The sequence below is a fragment of the Maniola jurtina genome, chromosome 7 (assembly GCF_905333055.1).
Source record: "Maniola jurtina chromosome 7, ilManJurt1.1, whole genome shotgun sequence".
NCBI classification, from domain to species: domain Eukaryota; kingdom Metazoa; phylum Arthropoda; class Insecta; order Lepidoptera; family Nymphalidae; genus Maniola; species Maniola jurtina.
The window spans coordinates 4,320,606-4,340,100 of record NC_060035.1 but is presented as its reverse complement, the minus strand read 5'-3'; the positions used below and the strand labels follow the sequence as shown (position 1 = coordinate 4,340,100).

General features: G+C 35.7%; 1 protein-coding gene across 3 annotated transcripts in view; it reads left to right on the top strand.

Moving 5' to 3' along the window:
• The window catches only part of LOC123866733 (GATA-binding factor C-like), a 171,267-nt gene that overhangs the window by 129,066 nt on the left and 22,706 nt on the right, over positions 1-19,495 (top strand). For all 3 annotated transcript variants that reach the window (XM_045908413.1, XM_045908412.1, XM_045908411.1), the window contains exon 5: positions 6,012-6,146. In XM_045908413.1, the coding sequence (XP_045764369.1) occupies positions 6,012-6,146 (135 nt within the window). The remainder of the gene's footprint in view (positions 1-6,011; positions 6,147-19,495) is intronic.

The window sequence follows — 19,495 nt, the reverse complement described above, 5'->3', positions numbered from 1 at the left end:
TATGTCAATTGACAAATGTCAAGCTGTCAAGATGGACGTTGCCTCAATACATAATTATTTATTTGAAAATGATGTTTTGGAAAACTCAGATACTTTATAGATCGTAGGCGCGGAATAGTCACAGAAAATCGGTTCAGCCGTTTGAAAGTTATCAGGTATTTTCGGTCTTTTCTAGTTACAGTAACCTTCACTTGTCGGGGGTGTTATAAATTTTTAATTTACACTTGTTACTATACTTAATAAGCACTGCAAACTGTATTATTATAATGATGATTCTACAATCTACATACCATGCTCGTGATAGAATTTGGTTGGCAATTGAATTGTATTCAATTCAATTCTTTATTTTTCTGTTACAGTGTAGTTTTGTGTATTGAATTCGATTTGTTATTATAAAAATCTAAATAAGCATGAGATTAATGAATATGTGCGATTTTTTTAAATGTAATATATTTTGTCTGGTGGGAGACTTCCGTGCTCTCAGTGAGCGTTCCGACTAAGAAACCGATAAGTATAATAAAACTGCTGCTATGCCCCTTTTTTGTTAGCCCGCATCCATTTTAGACTGCATCATAAGCTTCCTACCAGTAAGATTGCAGTTATGGGATAACTTTAAACGGAATATAAAAAAAAGTTAGACTTCGTGTTTAACCCCCGACCCAAGAAGTGGGGTGTTATAAGTTTGACGTGTGTATCTGTGTATCTGTCTGTGGCATCGTAGCTCCTAAACTAATGAACCGATTTTAATTTAGTTTTTGTTGTTTGAAAGGTGGCTTGATCGAGAGTGTTCTTAGCTATAATCCAAGAAAATCGGTTCAGCCGTTTGAAAGTTTCTATACTCTTACTCTTTTCTAGTTACTGTAACCTTCACTTGTCGTAGGTGTTATAAACTTTTAATTTACACTTGTTATGCTACAGCTTAGTTGCACATTTGGTGTATTGAATTCTTTGTTATTATAGATGGTAGATCATTGCGTCGCGTCGCAGACAAAATTATTTATTGACAGTCTAGTACAAATCCAATTTTGATCTGCCTCTACCTAAAAAGTTACAAGTAAGATTTATTGTTTCGGCACGATCTAGTTTTCATGTTAGACTGCTTTTCTGATAAGGTCTAGTGCCGAATCCTTCCAAAGACCACAAGATTAGACCTCCACTGTCACTTCAGCTCGCTAATTCGTTGAGTTATGTCTGTCACTTTGGGTCTCCCGTAGATTCCTTCGTAACCCGATTCTGTGAACTTCGATGTTGTCCCTTAGAGAAACACCCAAAATAGCCCGGTCCATAGCATGCTTTGACTTTGAACTTGAAGACAAGGCTGTCAGTGTTTTTAGTACATTACAGAAAGCTTTGACTTTAAAATAGTTTTTTTTTTAAATTTAACTTATTTTTGTTTTTGACAACAACACAACATTCAATTGAACGTGTACTGAAAGATTTTTGTGGCGCATGACGCGGCGTGACGCGGGCGTCGATTACGACGTATACGATGTAATCTCGCAGTAGGTACGGCGGCTTGATGTGTCAATCCGATGCGATTCGTATCGGGCCCGTATTCCGACCGCTCCTATTGGGCAACCGACCGCCTTTGTTAACGTAACGGATTCATAAAAATTCGGTCTATGCTGGCTGTTGTGCTGTATCTATCTTGTTCGGCTGTCACTTTTTATTGATACGCCGTATTGAGCAATTAGTTTACAAATTAATAATATAAGCTCTAGAGTCTACTTATACCTTTATAGCTCTAAGGTAAAGTTATCGGATTTAAGGCCAGCATAAGGCTGCAGGTTCAATATTGATGAAATCCGTATCTGGATTGTTTTTGTTGGGGAAGTGAATGTTGATAAGTAACCGTAGGCTTCATATCAAAATATTGAAAGTTACATCTTTATAGGATAACAAATTGTGCACGCATTTTAACTGTGCAAATTTTATTTACTTGAAGTTCGTTATTACAGTTTTCCATCACTTCGTTTTCCACCCTAACCTTGCGCTGTATTTTATTATGAGAGCCCTCTTTATGATGTAAAACCTACACGAAACCTCCCGATACCTACAGATCACACACGCAAAACAGCCTTATACTATTATAAACTGAAACTAACTCTGTGTGGGTGAAACACGATGAAAATCTTTATTTTCACGCTCTATCTCTCTTTATCTAATCGCCCCGGTCTGATAAGGACGGAACGCCGGAAAAACTGGTGCGGGGCGAGGGGTAAAGGCTACATCGATTCCGCGCTTTCACTGCTAGGGGCCATGTAAACCTTTAAAAATAGTGCTCTTGCCATGCGATTGTCATCTCTAAGTTTATTTATTTAGGAGGGAAATTTCAGTAGTGAGAGCTCTTCGGTAAATGGATTGCCTCCCTCTTGGGGGTTCTCATAGTGGGATCTAGATGACGTAGATATGCTGATAGGCGGCTATGTGTGCGATGTGGCTGAACGGAGTTTGTCTATGTGTAGTCTGGTCTGTGTTTTACGAAGTTATACGGGTGTTGCGAAGGGACGCTTCCGACGGGTTAAATTCTGCCCGTGTTTGCAAATATATGAGGGGCTGTAGGTAACCATCCCTTTTTGTAATATAATTTTATGTTTAAGCGTAGATAGGTGGATAGATTAGGGAAGACGGAGGCTGTGATTTGATTTGATTAGGAGGTGTTTGCCGAGGGTCGGGGAGATAAGGCTGATTGGATCGCTAGAGGGAGGGCAGGCCCTTATAGAAATATGTTTTTAATGTGGGTAGCTTATTGAATTATCTCAGTTGAAGCGAGTTGGAGTGAAACTAATCCGTTTGCTGTTTGTTGGTTAATGATTAAAACGAGTGCTTGTTCATTGGCTTAATTGAATTATTTACAATGAATTTAATATGGGTAAACTTTGTGTTTTCTCAGTATGTTTAAGACAATATTGATGTTTTTGAAATGCTGTATAGAATCAGTGGAACGAAAATTACTGAAATGTTTCTTCTCTACGGTAGCTATTTAAGAAATTAATTTTATAAAAATAGATTGATGGTCACAAGAGCTTATTTATTAAAATGAAATCTTAATAAATGAGCAATGCAATTAGAAATCGTGCGTGCCAGTAAAATATTTTCAAAACTGAGCCAGCGACTTTCTTCCTGGGTATCTTTTCCGCACCTTAGTGCGTAGCCATCCGTTTTAGCGTTATTAAATAAAACATAAGTACCTACTCGTAAACTAGGAAATAGGTCTACTATTGCAGATAAAATCCCTTAGATTGACCACTTCTAAAGGGACAGCATTATGTTCTATTATAATCGGTATATTCAGTCCAAAGTTGTCAACAATGGGACCGTTTTTGTTCACGTCACAACACAAAGGAGCTCTGATTTTGTCATCGCGTCCTTTGAGTTTACACTACACTGAAAATTAGAGTGCCACAACAATATGTACTGGATTTGGTCTAAGTACGACTATTTTGTACAAAGCTTTTTTACTTTGGCGGCATACTGTTTTCTGTTTGATAGTTATTTTTTGGAAGCCTGCGCGATATCGATCGCTGAGGAATGCTGTTGACAGTGAAATGGGTTTAACAATTAATAAAACTCTTTGGAGTCTTTGGTTTTCGGGACAAGTGTCCGCATGCCTTGGATTTTTATTCTTCGTACTCGGGAATTTGAAGTTCTCTGCTTTTAATTAAGTATAGTGTCTCTTTCTGATATCTTTCAAAAGCTGTAGGGAACCACTTATCTCGATAAGGAGAATAGGTAACTAGCTAATTAAATTATTTCCCATATTATTATTTCAGTTATTTCCAAATTCTGTTCAAAAAAATCAAAATATATAGTAAAATATTTCTTAGTGGAGCACAATGTTTTATTGTTCTGATCCAAAAAGAAACGTGATTTTCTTAGTGTTCTTCAGCCATGTCGTTCAGGTATCGAAAATAATATCGGTCATAAAATTACGAATAAACAGCCGTTTTCCATGGAAATAAAAGCGCCCCCACGATCGGTTGACTTTTATAATCGGCTTAGTAGCTACCCCTCGGTTCAGACGACACTCTCCCTTGGGAGCCGCGTGATGCAGCGGGTGTTATGGCTTGATGAGAAAACCTTATCTGCAGATTATAAAATCGGTTTCGCGTAATTGAGTCATAAAAGCTACACTTAATTTTTGGCTCGGTTTGTGAACGGTTTCCACTCACTGTTTATAATATTCCTAATATGTATTAGGTACTTAGGTATAAATGCAATAATGTGTCTGTCTGTGTGTCTGCTAGCTTTTCACGGCCCATGCGTTTAACCGATTTTGACGAAATTTGGTAGGTACAGAGATACCTAGGTACCTAACTTGAGTCCCGTGGATGGACATGTACCTAGCTTTTTATCCCGGAGAACCGAAGAGTCCCCACTTTAAATTTCTGACAAATAACAGCGTTATTGATAGATTGCATATTATCATTTATTTTAACTCAGTAAAAATCTATCTATGCTATAGATATTCAAGGACAAAATTACTTATTTCTTTGACAGCGATACAGATTGAACTCGACTTAGTCATTCTAAAAGATTTGGTTGTTGGCTCGGCTAATATGGCGAGCTCTAATCTTATTCTGGCACAAAGGAGATGCCATGACGAGGCGGATATCGACGCAAGCCATTTAATATTTAGGTATTCCAATATGCATTCGTACCGACGTGTACAACAGGTATAACCAGTATTGATTTAAAAATTGTTACTTCATGTTAGACACTATTGTTTTTGTCTGAGATAAACACGCTTAGTGCATCGGCTTCGGCTGACACAAATACGTATGTACCTACTCGTTTAGATATCTTTTATCTGATCACGAGATCATGATTATTGTAATATAGCCGTTTTATACGTTATGAGAACATTTGCCGCGCGTTTAGTGCCACATTTTTATTTACGTTTCGGTAATGTGCTTGGTTTTCGAGCTCGTCAGTACCGGGAACGATACAGTTTACAATATTAAATCGGACAATACGGCGGTGCGGTCACGATAATCTTGGTAGTATTCGATTCTAGTTACCGAGAATCGATCCGACCGAATAGTTTGTTCGTAATATTTTACGACCTCAATACTTTTTGTTCGATAAATGACATGACAAATTAATGGATTTATTATGAGTCGGATTGCGCGGCTCGTTTTATTTTCGTGTCGGTTTAGGACGAATGCATTTTTAATTGAGTGAGGCACTTTTGTGGACTGTATAAAACGGCCACCGCATGCCGTGGATATTTTTTGTTTGATTGACGTGTAGTAATGGGCAGGTGCGTAAGAGGGCCTTCCGATAGCTACCCGCTTTTTGATTCCATGTTCAAATGTTCACTTTTTGTCGGCCGAGCCGTTTTGCGACCAGCTTTTGTTGTGTGATTGTTCTTAACTTTAATGGGACTGTAAATTTGCAAGTGACGTTTAACATGTGCTTTTTAATCAGGGGCTCATAACACGGGCTTTCTATTTTTATGGTCACATAAATTACACCGAACAATACCTAGGTATCCCAGTTCTAGATGATATTGGCAAAACGGCAGTTGGCTTAGCACCTGAAAGTCACTAACCAGATGCTACTAGTATTCATAAATCATAGGTTGAATGGAAGAAACATCTCGACGTAATTTACCTTTAAGTACCTATTTGTAAGTTGGATATAAAAGGAAAATATACTGCTTAAAAAATGAGTTCTCACGCGCCATTTTAACTTTATGTGTCAAAATATATCATGTCAAAAGTCCGATTTTACCTAACTTTTTTAAGCAGATACATTTTTCTTCTTTTAAAAGAATACTAGCCATGTTAATCATGACTAATATTCCTCTTTCCCTTCCAACTAAGCGTAAAGCTTGTAAAGGCTCCTAGCAAGGAGTAGGAGTAGGTATGACAATAGTGTAACTGGTGGAGTTTAAACCACCGACCTTTCGGAATTCAGCCCGGTACTTAACCGTTGAGCTATTGATGACATTTTTTGAACAGTTTCTAATTACCAGTGATAATAATTTACAGTTTTCTTGTTTCCAGTCGCTACAAAGTGCGGCGCGGCGGGCGGGTACGTCGTGTGCGAACTGCAAGACCACAACGACGACGCTGTGGAGGCGCAACCAGAACGGCGAACCCGTGTGCAACGCGTGCGGGCTTTACTACAAACTACATAATGTGAGTACAATCACAGAATACTTAGTACCTTACAGGTACAGAAGGTTCATTCCGCAAAGACTTACTTATGAGAGACGATAACACAGAGTAAGGATAGTACCTACCTATCTATTATTGGCTCGACGAAGCGGTAAGAGACCGACCCGAGAGGGCTCCATTAATTCCGGGACCTACTAATTACCTATTGAAGAGTCGTCGTGGTCTTTATTTACTACGAGATCAAAAGCGTTGGATTACTCTTATACTGTGACGATAAATAGCGACTCTTATTACCACATAATAAAGTGCAATTCAGCTCGCACAGCGCTGTGGGCTAAAAAAATAAACATCTATCTCTCTTTTTATCGCGTTTTTATGAAGTAAGATTGCAGATTACATAATGTGAGTGCAATCACAGAATATTTAGTCCTTTCAGGTACAGAAGGTTCATTCCGACTTTAAGTAGGTAGGTATATAGCAACTCTTGTCACGACGCAATAAAGTGCAATTCAACTCGTACAGTGCTGTGGCCGAAAATTTAATAAAGATCTCCCTTTCTATCGCGTAATTTCTTGGTTACAGTCACAAAATACTTAATAGTACGTTACAGCTACAGGAGGCTAACGTCACAAAGACGTTTACATAAATAAATAGCGACTCTTTTACGACGCGATAAAGTGCAATTAAGCTCGCACAGCGTTGTGGCCTAAAATTTAATAAATATCTCCCTTACTATCGTATAAATTCTTATATTTGTAAGAGAGATCACAGTGAAAAGTTGACTCGTCAATATAAAACATATTCTAAACTACTATATTCAAAAGTATTTAAAAATACTAAGTTCGAATCGAGTCCCTAGGGCGAGTAAATCCCGCTGGATGAGTTGACTATATTTGGGTTTACTTTGGGGTCCCGCCCGCACCCCCGTGGGTATTGGGGAGTAATGTGTCATAACACCCATACAATTGTGTCAAGTTAAAACGATTGACTTCAATGACAATGCTAATACTACGCAGCCACGATTTATTGGTTTGCGGCATTTCTAAGATACTCTACCTGTAGTGATGTAGAGTTGAAATTTGAAGCAACAGAACTTAAGTGTTGTCAATGTAGTAGTCGTATATTTCGTCGCTGTTTATTATAACAGATAGAGGTATTGTATCCGTAAGTTTTAGGTAGTTTACGTGGTTATTTGCCGTGTGATCCTTCTGCACTTTTCACAAGACGTTTAAATAAATTGCGGCTCATATTATAATAGCAAAGCTAGTGCTGTCGAGGGGGCATGCCTTCGTAGGTAGGTATATTTCTCGGGTTCAAATGAACCCAGTCTGGTTCAATCATCTAGATTCTAGGTAGATGGTTCAATGCCTTAACTGTAGCCATATCTCAAAAGTAATCATGCTGTGAAAAGCTACTAACTTTATTTATCGAAATAATCACGAAATAAAACTTGTAAAACAATTCTCACGACTCTCACAACCCCGTAAACCAAATGCACTTTCAACGATACATTTCATTTCAAAAAGAACAAACATCATGGTATGGCGCGGTACAATGACAGGAATTAACAGTCATAGCGACCCTTCAAGCACTTGAGTTTATTTTTTGTTGTAATGTATACTTTGTTGCCTCTCTCGAACCCGACAATACGGTTTGGTCTAATTATTCTAAATTCTAAAGCAGCAGATGTAGAATACTTGAGGAATGTGTGCACCATTTCGCAATTTATGTTAAACGATTGAGGGTAGATTTGCAATTGATTCAATTTTCCGGAGACTGAGAGAGCAATTCTTAAATAATGCATTTACTGAGTTCAGGTGTTCCAAGTAAATACTTTGTTACTCAAGATTTTAGATGGCTAGATTTTTAGTTGTGTGTGGGCCAAGTAGGTTGCCAAAATATTTGCAGTGATTTTTGAAAACCCATGGAAAGAATGGATTTTCAGTGAAATAAAGCAAAACATTATCTTTTAAAACGTGATACTTTACTTTATAGAAAAGATTTTGTTTCGAAAGTGGGGCGGCATTTGTGCATTTTTGCAAGCGCAAAGTTCTTTTGCACTAATTCATCATACAGGCGTTCAACCATGCTTGCTTACATACTTACCTCTAACTTGACGCTTGTATTTACTTAGGTATGTTTATCTACTTTAAAAAGAGTATGTAACATGGTGGAAAGATTTTAAAGCTTTTCTTTTATTAAATTATACGTATAGAATAGCGACATTAGAGGTAGCTACTTAAGAAGTTGAAGGCATAATGTCGGGAGCACAATACGGGAGTGGACCAGTCGGCAGTCACCAGTAGCGATGTCAAGATGTGAGGAACGCCTCTTCATACATATTTATAGAATCTTGTAAACATTCGCTGGCCCCTTTGGCCTTGGCTGCAGTCCCCATCAATCATACATAAAATGTGAGAATCTAGTTTGAGGAAACGAGTTCGGATCCGCTTGCAACCTTAACGTTAGCGATAAATAATAATTTATTGTAATGTGCATCTATTTTGCATTTCGATTATCAAGATGTTGCTCCATATTATTTTATTGTAAAACGTTCGTTTTCTGTATTCAATCTTTTCAATCTATCTATAAAAATCTGTCGATTACTTATTTACCCACGTTGTTATTTCTTTAGCAATAAATCTATTGATTACAGTTAGTTGATTTACTTGATGATCTAGAAAATGGATGTTAACGTTTGAGACTAATAATAATCAATCTATCTGCAATCTGTCGATTAGTTACTTAGCAACATCGGTATTTGTCAATTGTCATTAAAGACCATAACAATGACTCTAAGTAACTTAATGTCAGATTCCAGATAAATTAAATATTGATTTCAGTCGCAGTCATGTATAATAAGTTATAGCTCATCAGTTCGGGAACGTTGCGGGTTTAATTTTTCATGTCAGTTTTTCGCTTATAAAATAATGTTTATAGATCTGATACTCTCCAGAAAAGTTTCAACTTTTTAGAGTGTCGGCAGTAGAACATTTCGGGATGGTTCATCATTAACTCCGAGACTTTGCAATATGGTTGAAATAGTCATAATGTAATCTTATTATGTTTTAAAATGTAGAGCATTTTTTTTATTACTTAAAGAATGCTCACTATAGGTATATGTAATTATTATTCACGAGTAGAGCATTTTTGTCAAAGTATCGGCCCAGCAAAGGACTATTCAGTAACAATGCGTAAATAAATACAGTATAATGTCGAGCACCGGGCCGCTCGCGATCGATTTCACTCAAAAAACGCGATTCATACAATAACACACGGGGCTATTGTGATGCGACGTCACCCGCGCACGCCGCCTACACAGCATCTCGTTATTCTTGATACATGCATCAAATTATTACATACACACTAATTTTTTCTTTTAGTTAATTAAAATTGCAAGATATGCATTAAAGTTTTGTACTGGCCGTTTAATCCGTAAGTCCTGCTCAGGAAATTTTCGGGAAGAAATATCTGTCTTGGACTGGTAAGGTTCTGCTACGGATCTCCTTATTTGATCACGGAGAGAACTTCAAGCATAGCTCTTCCCACTGTTTACTTTGTGACTCTGAAGTCTGAGCTTTTTTATGAAGCGGATAGTTATTTAAATTGTTATACTTACCGCAAACAAAACACGGAGAAGGCTTCAAAAACATTATCCACGCATGGGCATGTCTGGGCAAGTCCTGCACTGCCGCCTTTATGCCAAAGTTGGTAATTAAAGATTAGTTCAAGAAAGATACCTCACCTCTACTCCACCTCGACTCTACTCCACTCAGCTGGTGTGCGTTGCACCTTAATTTTACAAATCAAAAAATTTAGTATGAAAAAATCTAGTAAGCAATACCAAGCGTAATGTCTACTGAAGATAGGTAATTCAAAACATGCCACACACATTATGATGATTAGATAAAACGAACGGCAATCAATTTATCAGTAAGTAATTAGTTTTGATTTTAGGGAGCTACGAGTACATTCGCATTCGAATTCGCATTCGCATTATAGCTTATCTTCATAAAGATTATGCTTATCGACATCGGAAATTTCAGTGGGTGTACAAACAACTTCTTTATCATAATCATATTATTATTTGATTTATAGTATGAGTTATCAAAATAGGTACCTACCTATTTAGGGAACATATTATAATCTACACCTTGAAGTTATAAGATAATCAATTTTTAAGGTGTTCCAGTTATGACAAGAAGGCAAAGAACTACATTTTGTCTGATTAACACACGAATGAATGTCTTTCAAGTAAAGTGACTTATTATAACGCGAATTACCGTAGTATTAGTAGATAGACCTCTTCAAGAATAAGCCTTTATTTATACGTGGTGAGCTGATCCACCTGGGTTTCAGACTGTTGCAATTTCTGAAAAAGACAAATTTTTGAAATGTAATAGAAAACTTAGGTTTTATTCTAGTCCGAGTGGTTTAAGCTCTACGTTTATGTCAGTCAGTTAGTAGTCAGTTTATCATTTATTTTCGTTGCTTTTGCAAACAACTTTTGGATACAGGATTCGGATTCAAAATAAATACATACGTCAAACATTATAATATTAAACAAACACATCAAGTACTAAGGGGTATACATCGAACTACACCACTCGAATACGTTTCGAGTGTTTACTCAAAACACGCCTCTTAAGTCCTTACAATTGAGCTTGCTTAAATTGCCCTTATAACTTACAGTTACGAACACAACGATCATGATTTTTCGGTTTTGCTAAATGCGTTCTTGTATTATTGTTTTTATTAAAAACATTTTATAGGTCTTTTGATACATTCTTGTTTTGTTGATATGATTGATATGGGAAACTTTAGCTTTGTATAGAATGTTCAATGATGATTTGTGGGTTAAGAATTTGGTTGAAACATGTTTTAGGTTTACAATTATGTTTGTAAGATTGATGTAAACAGACAGTTATAAAAATCTTTAAATTGTTTTATAAAAGTAATAAGTATGTCTTATTTGCCTTAGCTTCGTACAGCTACTGGTAAGTCATACCTATTCAACTTATATACAAAGCGATACGTACTATAATATATTACGAATATGTAATACTTACCTACTTACTTAAAAACCTTATACCTAGATTAAGGATTAGTCCACTCCACTCCACACCAACCAATCATTTTCTGAAAATATACTAAAAATGGCATTGTAGGTAGGCGCAAAAATCAAATCTTATCAAAGTTCCGTTAAAGCTAGGGTCCGGTCCACTGAATCGGAGCGAAGTGGGGATATGCAAATTTTTATCAGATTTTTGTCAGATGACGGAATAAAATGTCATGGCATCTTTCAATAAGTACCTATAATAAATCTGATTGGTCTGCTCATCACATCTCCGCTCTGCTTCAGTGGCCATCTTCAGACACCATAAAAGTTAGGAAGTTCTCAATTCAGTGCGTAGGTATTTTACATATTTCTCAATGATGAGATAGTTTTTAACAAACTTTAACTAAGTACTTAAGCTTAGTGGACACCAATTGAATGTAATAGAAAACTAAATTATTTATTTGGGCAACCACAATACTCGGTTAATAGGATTAACTAAGGTGCGTGGGTTCGATTCTCGGCAGTCAATACGAAATCGCTTAACTAAACTGTTGTTAAAATAGCCATACAAAAATAAACTCTGCGCGTTCAGTAATAAATACTGATTTAGTTAAACGAACGGGGTGCTTGTACCAACCGCAAAGGTTTAACAAAAAGCCCGTCTGTCTGTTAAGGTTTTTATAAATTTGTTTATTTAATTTATCACGCTGGTTTATTAGGTACTTCCTTCTACTTATAAACGATTAAGTTTTTGTGTTGCTTGATTTTTTTCTCATCTACTTAAACATAAAATTCATTATTTCGTGCGTGTTTTTAGTTACTACCTAAATTTTTTTTTGTATTATTTTAAAAACTTTAATTTTAGCCAGGCTTTTTAAATTTCTTTGCTCTATCTACTTAGTTATTTACATGAAAAATTTCAAAATACCTAGTAACTAAGTATAAAACATAAATACTTATAAAATCTCAGTATATAATTACATAATATAATATTTATTATTAGTTGGTAGTTAAATCTCGATGTCGATCTTTACATTTTAAGACACACTATCAATATATTCATACATTCTTTAAAAATACCTATTTATCACACAAACGTTACTAAATTTTAAATTACGTTGTACAAATTGCACAATAAACAAGCACTATCATCAGCAGGCAGCCACAAACCCATCCTTATACATTCACCGATAAAACACTAAACAAATTAAGTTCTAACAATCACTTCGACCGTTTCGTAACTAGATCGCGACGTTAAGTGCCTTCCATACAAAAGTATTGGATTACCAGCTTGCATTCAAGCTAGAGAGAGAGCACATAATAACAGCTCAAATGATACATTTCGAATACAATGGGGCGATCAATTCAATTTTTGAATTGAGAACGCTCTTCTAGTTCTTTTTTTTCCAGGCTAAAGTGCTGTTTTGTTCAGCTAACATCCGAGGGAATCTGACAGTCACTGTTTTTTCTCCTGTTTTTCTTTTGCATTAGATTTAAATGTTGGGTTATAGATACAAAGTAAACCTTCATTTTTTATGCGCCTATTTAGATGACGTAGTTTTTTATAGTATTAGCTATTAGTGTCGAACCGTTTTCGAGATTTTATTTAAGGAGATCGCATACCGCCAAACCTATAGGACATACAAGATCTATCAGATTTGAAAGTGGCACATATTTATGTATTTTCAGTTTTGAAAATATGAATAGGTATGATAATAGCGACGAGTGCGCTTTAATTTGTGGGTAAAGTCTGATTTTTCATGAGACAAATTTCGTTGAATTAAGAATTAGGTAAATTAACAGACCCCATCTAGATAGGGCAGCGCTAAAAGTTGACTCGACTTCATCGAAGAAGAAAAAGAAGAAGCGCCTTTGAGGCCATTATTTTCATGTTGCATGCAAAATATTGTGTCTATTTGAACTACTTACTCTTTTTTTATTTACTTACACCAAAATTTGTAAAAAAAAAGAAAAAAAAAAGAGGAAAGTGTAAAGACAAGCACTTATCTCTTTAAAAGATCTTTATAGATCACATATCAAGGCAAGACACTAAACGTATCCACTCTTTAAAAGTCCTTTTACCTTTATTACTAATACACCTTGTATTCCTAGAAATTAGAACAATAAAGTTAAATTCCGCTTATAAAATAAAGCTTGCTAGTTTTTAACCAGCGGCGAACATGAAAAGAGCCTTTATTACTCATTACATTACATTACACATGCATCTGGCTGGTGGCCAAACGGCCAGCACGTTTGGCCGAATGTTATAATGACATCAATTTGAATATTCAACATCGAACAGCGATCCCATTTACATAGATTCGACCGTTGAATTTTGTGGCAGTGCAAAATGTTCTCTCCTAATTATGTCGCCCTAGTGTTTAATTTTAGCTAGCGATGCCAAAAGCGATAAGGGAAAACGAAAAGCTTTTTGTTTTAATAATTAATTAATATTTTATTTAGTAATGTGGTTGACAACTGCCGTAAAATGCAAGCCTTTAACATTTATACTCAAATACAAACAAGCTGACGCCCACGACTTTAGGTGTTGTTTTTGAAAATCCCGTGGGAAATCTTTGATTTTCGGGGGTAAAAAGTACCCTATGTTTCTCTCAAGGTCTTTAATTATATTATCCGTGTATAAAATCGCGCTGTGGCGTGACTGAAGGGTAAAACAACAAACAAAAACGCTTTCACATGTAGGTATAATATGGATTGGATAATGATGCAAAAGTGTCTGTCTGTCTGTCTATTTGCTATATTTTCACGGACTATTCGTAGACCAATTTTAACAAAATTTTGTGCAGAGAGCTTTCATCCTAGAAACGCACCGAAAAAAGTATTACTTATCTAATTAATGGATGGTAACGATATGCAGTTGATTTGAAATTTGCCGTGCGTATGAGGTTCCCATGCGATTGCAATATTTGAAGTTTCCGACCTAATGCTACAGGAAGTTATGCCTACAAAGACCTCCTCATTGAATAATTAATCAAGCATTGATTGTTTGGCATTGAACTCGCTTTTAATTTTATTATTTTGCATATCGTGCTGAATGGTGACATATCGTTTTCACATATTTAATTTCGCTAAAACCCATCAATTGAATGAAACAACATAAATAGAAGTTAGCGTTTGCGCAGTAGGCCGGAAAGATTTTATCTGTTGGCAATACAGAAAAAATGGCGCCCACCGGAAGTGTCCGAGCGCGCGGCGCGTTACCATTTTTTCTTTTTTGTTTTAAATGGCTTTTTCCCGGCAGCGTTCGGCCGGAAATGCGTTTGCGTAGAACGAGCGTAAAGCAAAACGGTAGTAGGTTCAATAAAGGTTATATGCAATTCTGACACTTGACACCGTTTCTTAGAGTTAATTTTGCTTCATCAGGTGTGTGAATGGAACCGTTTTCTGTGAGCTCGGAGGCATGGTGTGTAGCGCTAAATAGCATGTTTTTATTCATGAGGCTCCCATTCTGTTTAGCGAGCGATTCTCAGCTGATTTATTGTCTTTGTAATAAATTTGGGAAACTGTGAATCGTTTTTGTTCTCAGGAATAAACTACATTTATAAATAAATACGTACATTTAAACATTATTTTGTTCTTGATTCTATAAACTAGTTTTTGATAAAGAGCCTTCTTATTAATACATAGAAATAAGATGAGTGTATGTAATTTGTATCCATATCTAAAAATATAATGGTGTGAAAACCTGCACAGTTAAGCAACATGCACACTCTGTTTTAAGTATACACTTTATTAAAGAGGAAAACACATAGTAAGGAGGTATAAAATATCATAGACAAATACAAATACCGTAAAAATCTGTTTATAAAACAGAATTTTGAGCCAATATTGGTCGAGGCAGTTAGAGTACCGAATTTTTTTGGCACAGGCCCTATTAAATAAATTCACATACATTCTTGCATAGGGCATTGCCCTATGTTGGCTTCTGTTGGCCCATCGTGCAGAGGGGATTTCAAATATATTTAAAAAAGGAACAAAATGGCAGCTGCACGTTAGTCGGGCGATCGTTAGCGCGATAGCAGTGTCCTTCTAAAAAACAATTACACCCAGCTTGCCTACAATGATTTGTGCAATAAACAATGTAGGTAAATCAAAACATAAGTTATAAAAATATTAAGTTTTCAAATATTATTTTTATTAAGTTGATCATTTTCTTCTGATAAAGATTTCGTTATTTTATAAATATTTGTGCTGGAATTCTGTTCTTTTCCATTTTAAATACAACTTGACCAATCACTATTCATAACTATTATAAAATATATGAAAGTGGGGTTTTTTGTTTGTCTTTCAATCACGGTGCAACGGAGAAACAGATCGATGTTAATTTTTTGCATGGATATAAAAAGACATGGAGAGTTATATAAGCTATTTTTATTATTTATTTTAATAGTTTAAAATCTAAACTTTAGATAATCTCTTTGGATAGAGTACAAGATAAAACATCTACAGCTGATTTCGTAATTAGACGATGAAGACGCCTGTGCAGAGATGACCGTAGATCTGGCGATCAGCCACCTTATCAGCGCCATCTCTTGTGATCTACGGGGAACTGAAATATCTTCGGCGGGAAATTTTCTTTGAATGACATTCATTTGAAACTTTTAAATAGTACAAGTGATTATTTTACGATTTTTACTAATTATTTAGTATTTCAGGGTCTGACTTTCGGGAATTTAATGTATCGCCAGGATCAAAAATTAAATTAGGTACAAATTATAAATCATTCTCTATACCTACGTAAAGTTTTTACTGAATTTTTTCTATTGCGTCAGCACAATCCACGATTTCGAAATTCAATCTTCCGTAATAATTATGTTATCGTGTACTAATCTACCAATATCTTATCAACAACTTCAAATGATACAAATCGAACGCCACAGTTACTTGGAGTCACCAGAAGTGAAAACTTAAAGATATGAAAAAATAATATGACAGTGTTTTTTTTTTGATTTTTAAGAGGGCTCTCTCCGTCACTCGTTTCATACAATCGTATTTCCAATTTCATTTGAATACTAAGCAACCAAAGTCCATGAAATTTTGCAGACATATTCTAGAAACTAATATCTATGTCTGTGGTTTTCCAGATTTCTGTTAAAATATTCGGTTTCAAAGTTACGCGGTCTTAAAAATTTTCATATAAATCTTTGAGCCCCTGTAATTTTAAAACTACATAGTTTTAGAAAAATCTAAAACACCACAGACACAGATATTAGTTTGTAGAATATGTCAGCAAAATTTTATGAACTTTGGTTGCTTAATATTCAAATGAAATTGGAACTACGATTGTATGAAACGAGTGACGGAGAGAGCCCTGTTAAATTAATTGTAGTATCAAAAATTAAAATTTCATAATTTGTAAATTCAACCCTTTAACATTATCGGCAGTGCGGTAACTATTAAGATTAGCGAGTCGGTGACGCCATTTTCAAGTTAGATAGATATTCATTACAAAATCGCCCAACCCGACAAAAGAAGTTTTCACTTAGGTCGAACGTTTCTTAAAATAGCTACATAAAAAGCGTGTTTTATTTTCGGCCAACCCGTCTATTAAAGTTAAAACATTTCCTTCCTCCGTCATAGCTCACACGTTAGAAACGTGTTTAGAGCACAGGTAATTAACTCGCATATCAACCATATTAGAGTAGATATCGGTCGATTGCGTTCACTAAAGATTTGGGCCGTTCCCCCTCCGGTACATCTGTAAACATCTTAGAGATAGGCATCTGACGTTTGACACAAAGCGCGGTTGCGGGAGATACTATCTAAGAACTATCCGAATGCCTCCCTCCCGTCCCCTCGCTCTACCCACTTCCCCGTCTCCATAACTTCCTCAGCTCTTCGTCTAATTATTTATTTATGCCCGCTTATCAGAGCATCGATGCGCTCGGCGGCAAAACTGCGTGTTTTCATGAGCACGAATTTAGAATGGAGCCATAACGTTATCATTTAAGCGATCTCAGTGACAGTCCGTTCTAAATCGCCTCAATACTTTGCTACGCTATTTATGCCCGCGCTTTTAGACGTTTAATCACGGCTAACTTTCCTAGTATCTTTTTGTAGTCTTTAGGTATGTTGCGGCTATATTCTATAATGCGATACTCGAAAATACAATTCTTACAGTCTTTAAAAGTTATATTACAACTTTTTTCAAGAATGTCCCGTTATTACAGTTTTACTCTTTTTTACTTGCCTTTCCTAAAAGAGTATGCTGTTAGGAAAGGCAAGTAAAAAAGAGTAAAACTGTAATAATGGGACATTCTTGAAAAAAGTTGTAATATAACTTTTGCGCTTTCCTGAATTGAAAGCGCCAAAAGTTTATTCCGGCTGCTACAGTCTTTAAAAGTTTTATAATCGAAATATATTAAGATCATAGTTATTTATCAATTAATAACCAATTTCGCATTGGTCAAAAACTAATTAAATTGTAATTCAGCTGTCAATCTTTTGTGAGTATTAGGTTCGCCATTTGTTTTGTTTCCTTTTTAAAGTTTCAAACGAACGTAGGTATTTAGTTTATTGTAAATCACATTGAAATTATATCTTTAGAGATTTTTTCTTCTTTCTTTATAAAAAAAAATATAAATCAGTAAAATCGATTGAAAACAGTTATTATTAATGTTGAAATCTGTTTAAGTGCTCGAAAGATTTTGTACGGCAGAGTTACATACAAGAGTTAGTATGACAAATAGAAAAATCTGGTTTGAAATTAGAAGCGACCTCTAGCTATTGAAGTGAACATATGTAGGTACTTACCTACATAACACTTGGTATAAAATAGATTCAAAATTTCGTAGAGCCAATAAATATAATCAGTCTCCAAATCAAATCAGTCAAAATGGAACTCAGCCCGTCATTAACTCGCTTTATTTGGTCACTTGCACAGGAGTTCAATGTTATCTCAAGGATTAGTGTTAGAATGAAAGATTTGAGGAAAGAGATCTCTAAACAATAAGGTTAAAAGAAACGACTCAAGAGGTCAAGAGTCTAGACAGAAAAGCTTATCGCATTATGTTAAACTTCACTTGATTGCACGTTATAATTATGTACTAACATTTCACTTGTACTCAGAAACAGGGGCATCTGTTTATAATTACATTAATGGAAGAAAGGTGTCGCCAATCGATAACCCCAAAAACTCCGAAATAATTGTCGTACCGTTTTACACCGTTACCACGAAACCGTCGTTCGTAATAACTAAACCAAAAAAAAAACAAAGTTTATGACATCTCATTCCGAAGTGGCCAGGCCAAGGTGTAATTTGATTGAAAGCACCAAAAAAGCCTTATAATCATATAATAAGTGGTGGAATAATTACTAGGGTCTTAGGAGCAGGTGATTCTTGGTCCGCACGCGTCGCGCCGCCAGTCCATTTACAACTTCGGACCCACGTTACATGATTACATTGAAACACTAAATTGTTGTAAAAATATTGCTTTGTAATGAATAATTTAAAATAGACCATTGGGAAATGTATGTGAATAATTTGGCTGCAGCTGTCTTTCTATATCAATAATGAATTAGAAATAAGTACTGTGAGTGTGAGCATGAGTTGTTAAAACTGCAATGGGTAATTAGCATATCTAATTACTTAGGTACCTACCTACCTTCTTCAGAAATGGAAATGTTAGTTAGACCTTTATATTATTCAAATCTCATACAAAAATTTAATATAACCTAAGCAAATCTTTGAAAAGGAAATAAATCTACCAGGCTATCATAAGTGTTGCGAACCAGAGTTATCGATTATCGAGAAGCTGTTAAAGTTTGTGTCGATGTCGACAGCTACCGCTCGCTGACCGCGTATGAATTAGTGTAGCGTGGTAGCCGTATGAGATTTACTGAGGACCCGCCGACGTCTAATTGGACCGGGTTCGATGCCACAGGCGCGAAACAGATAAATTTATTGCGTCCTATAATTGTTTTTGAGATATGCCTTTGGAACTTCAAGCGCCATCTTCATTAGAATGCTAGACTGTTCACACAAACAAGAAAAAACCGTTTACTATGCAAATTGGAAAGTATTTATAGAACCTGAGTGTAGTGATATATGTGAAATCTAATTATATGTAGTTCGTAGTAATAAAAAAGCCTGTTCATGTAAAAGTACAATTTACTAGCTAAGCACAAACTTCCGCGTAAGAAGTCGGCAATAATTTTACAACGTCCAACAAGTAGAGTCTCTTCATATTCGCGTCAAATGGATTACTTCCGTTCTTTAATATTTATTAGGTTACATTCCAAAGCCAGTTATACACGAAATCCCTGTCAGCAATGACCTCTATGTGGTACC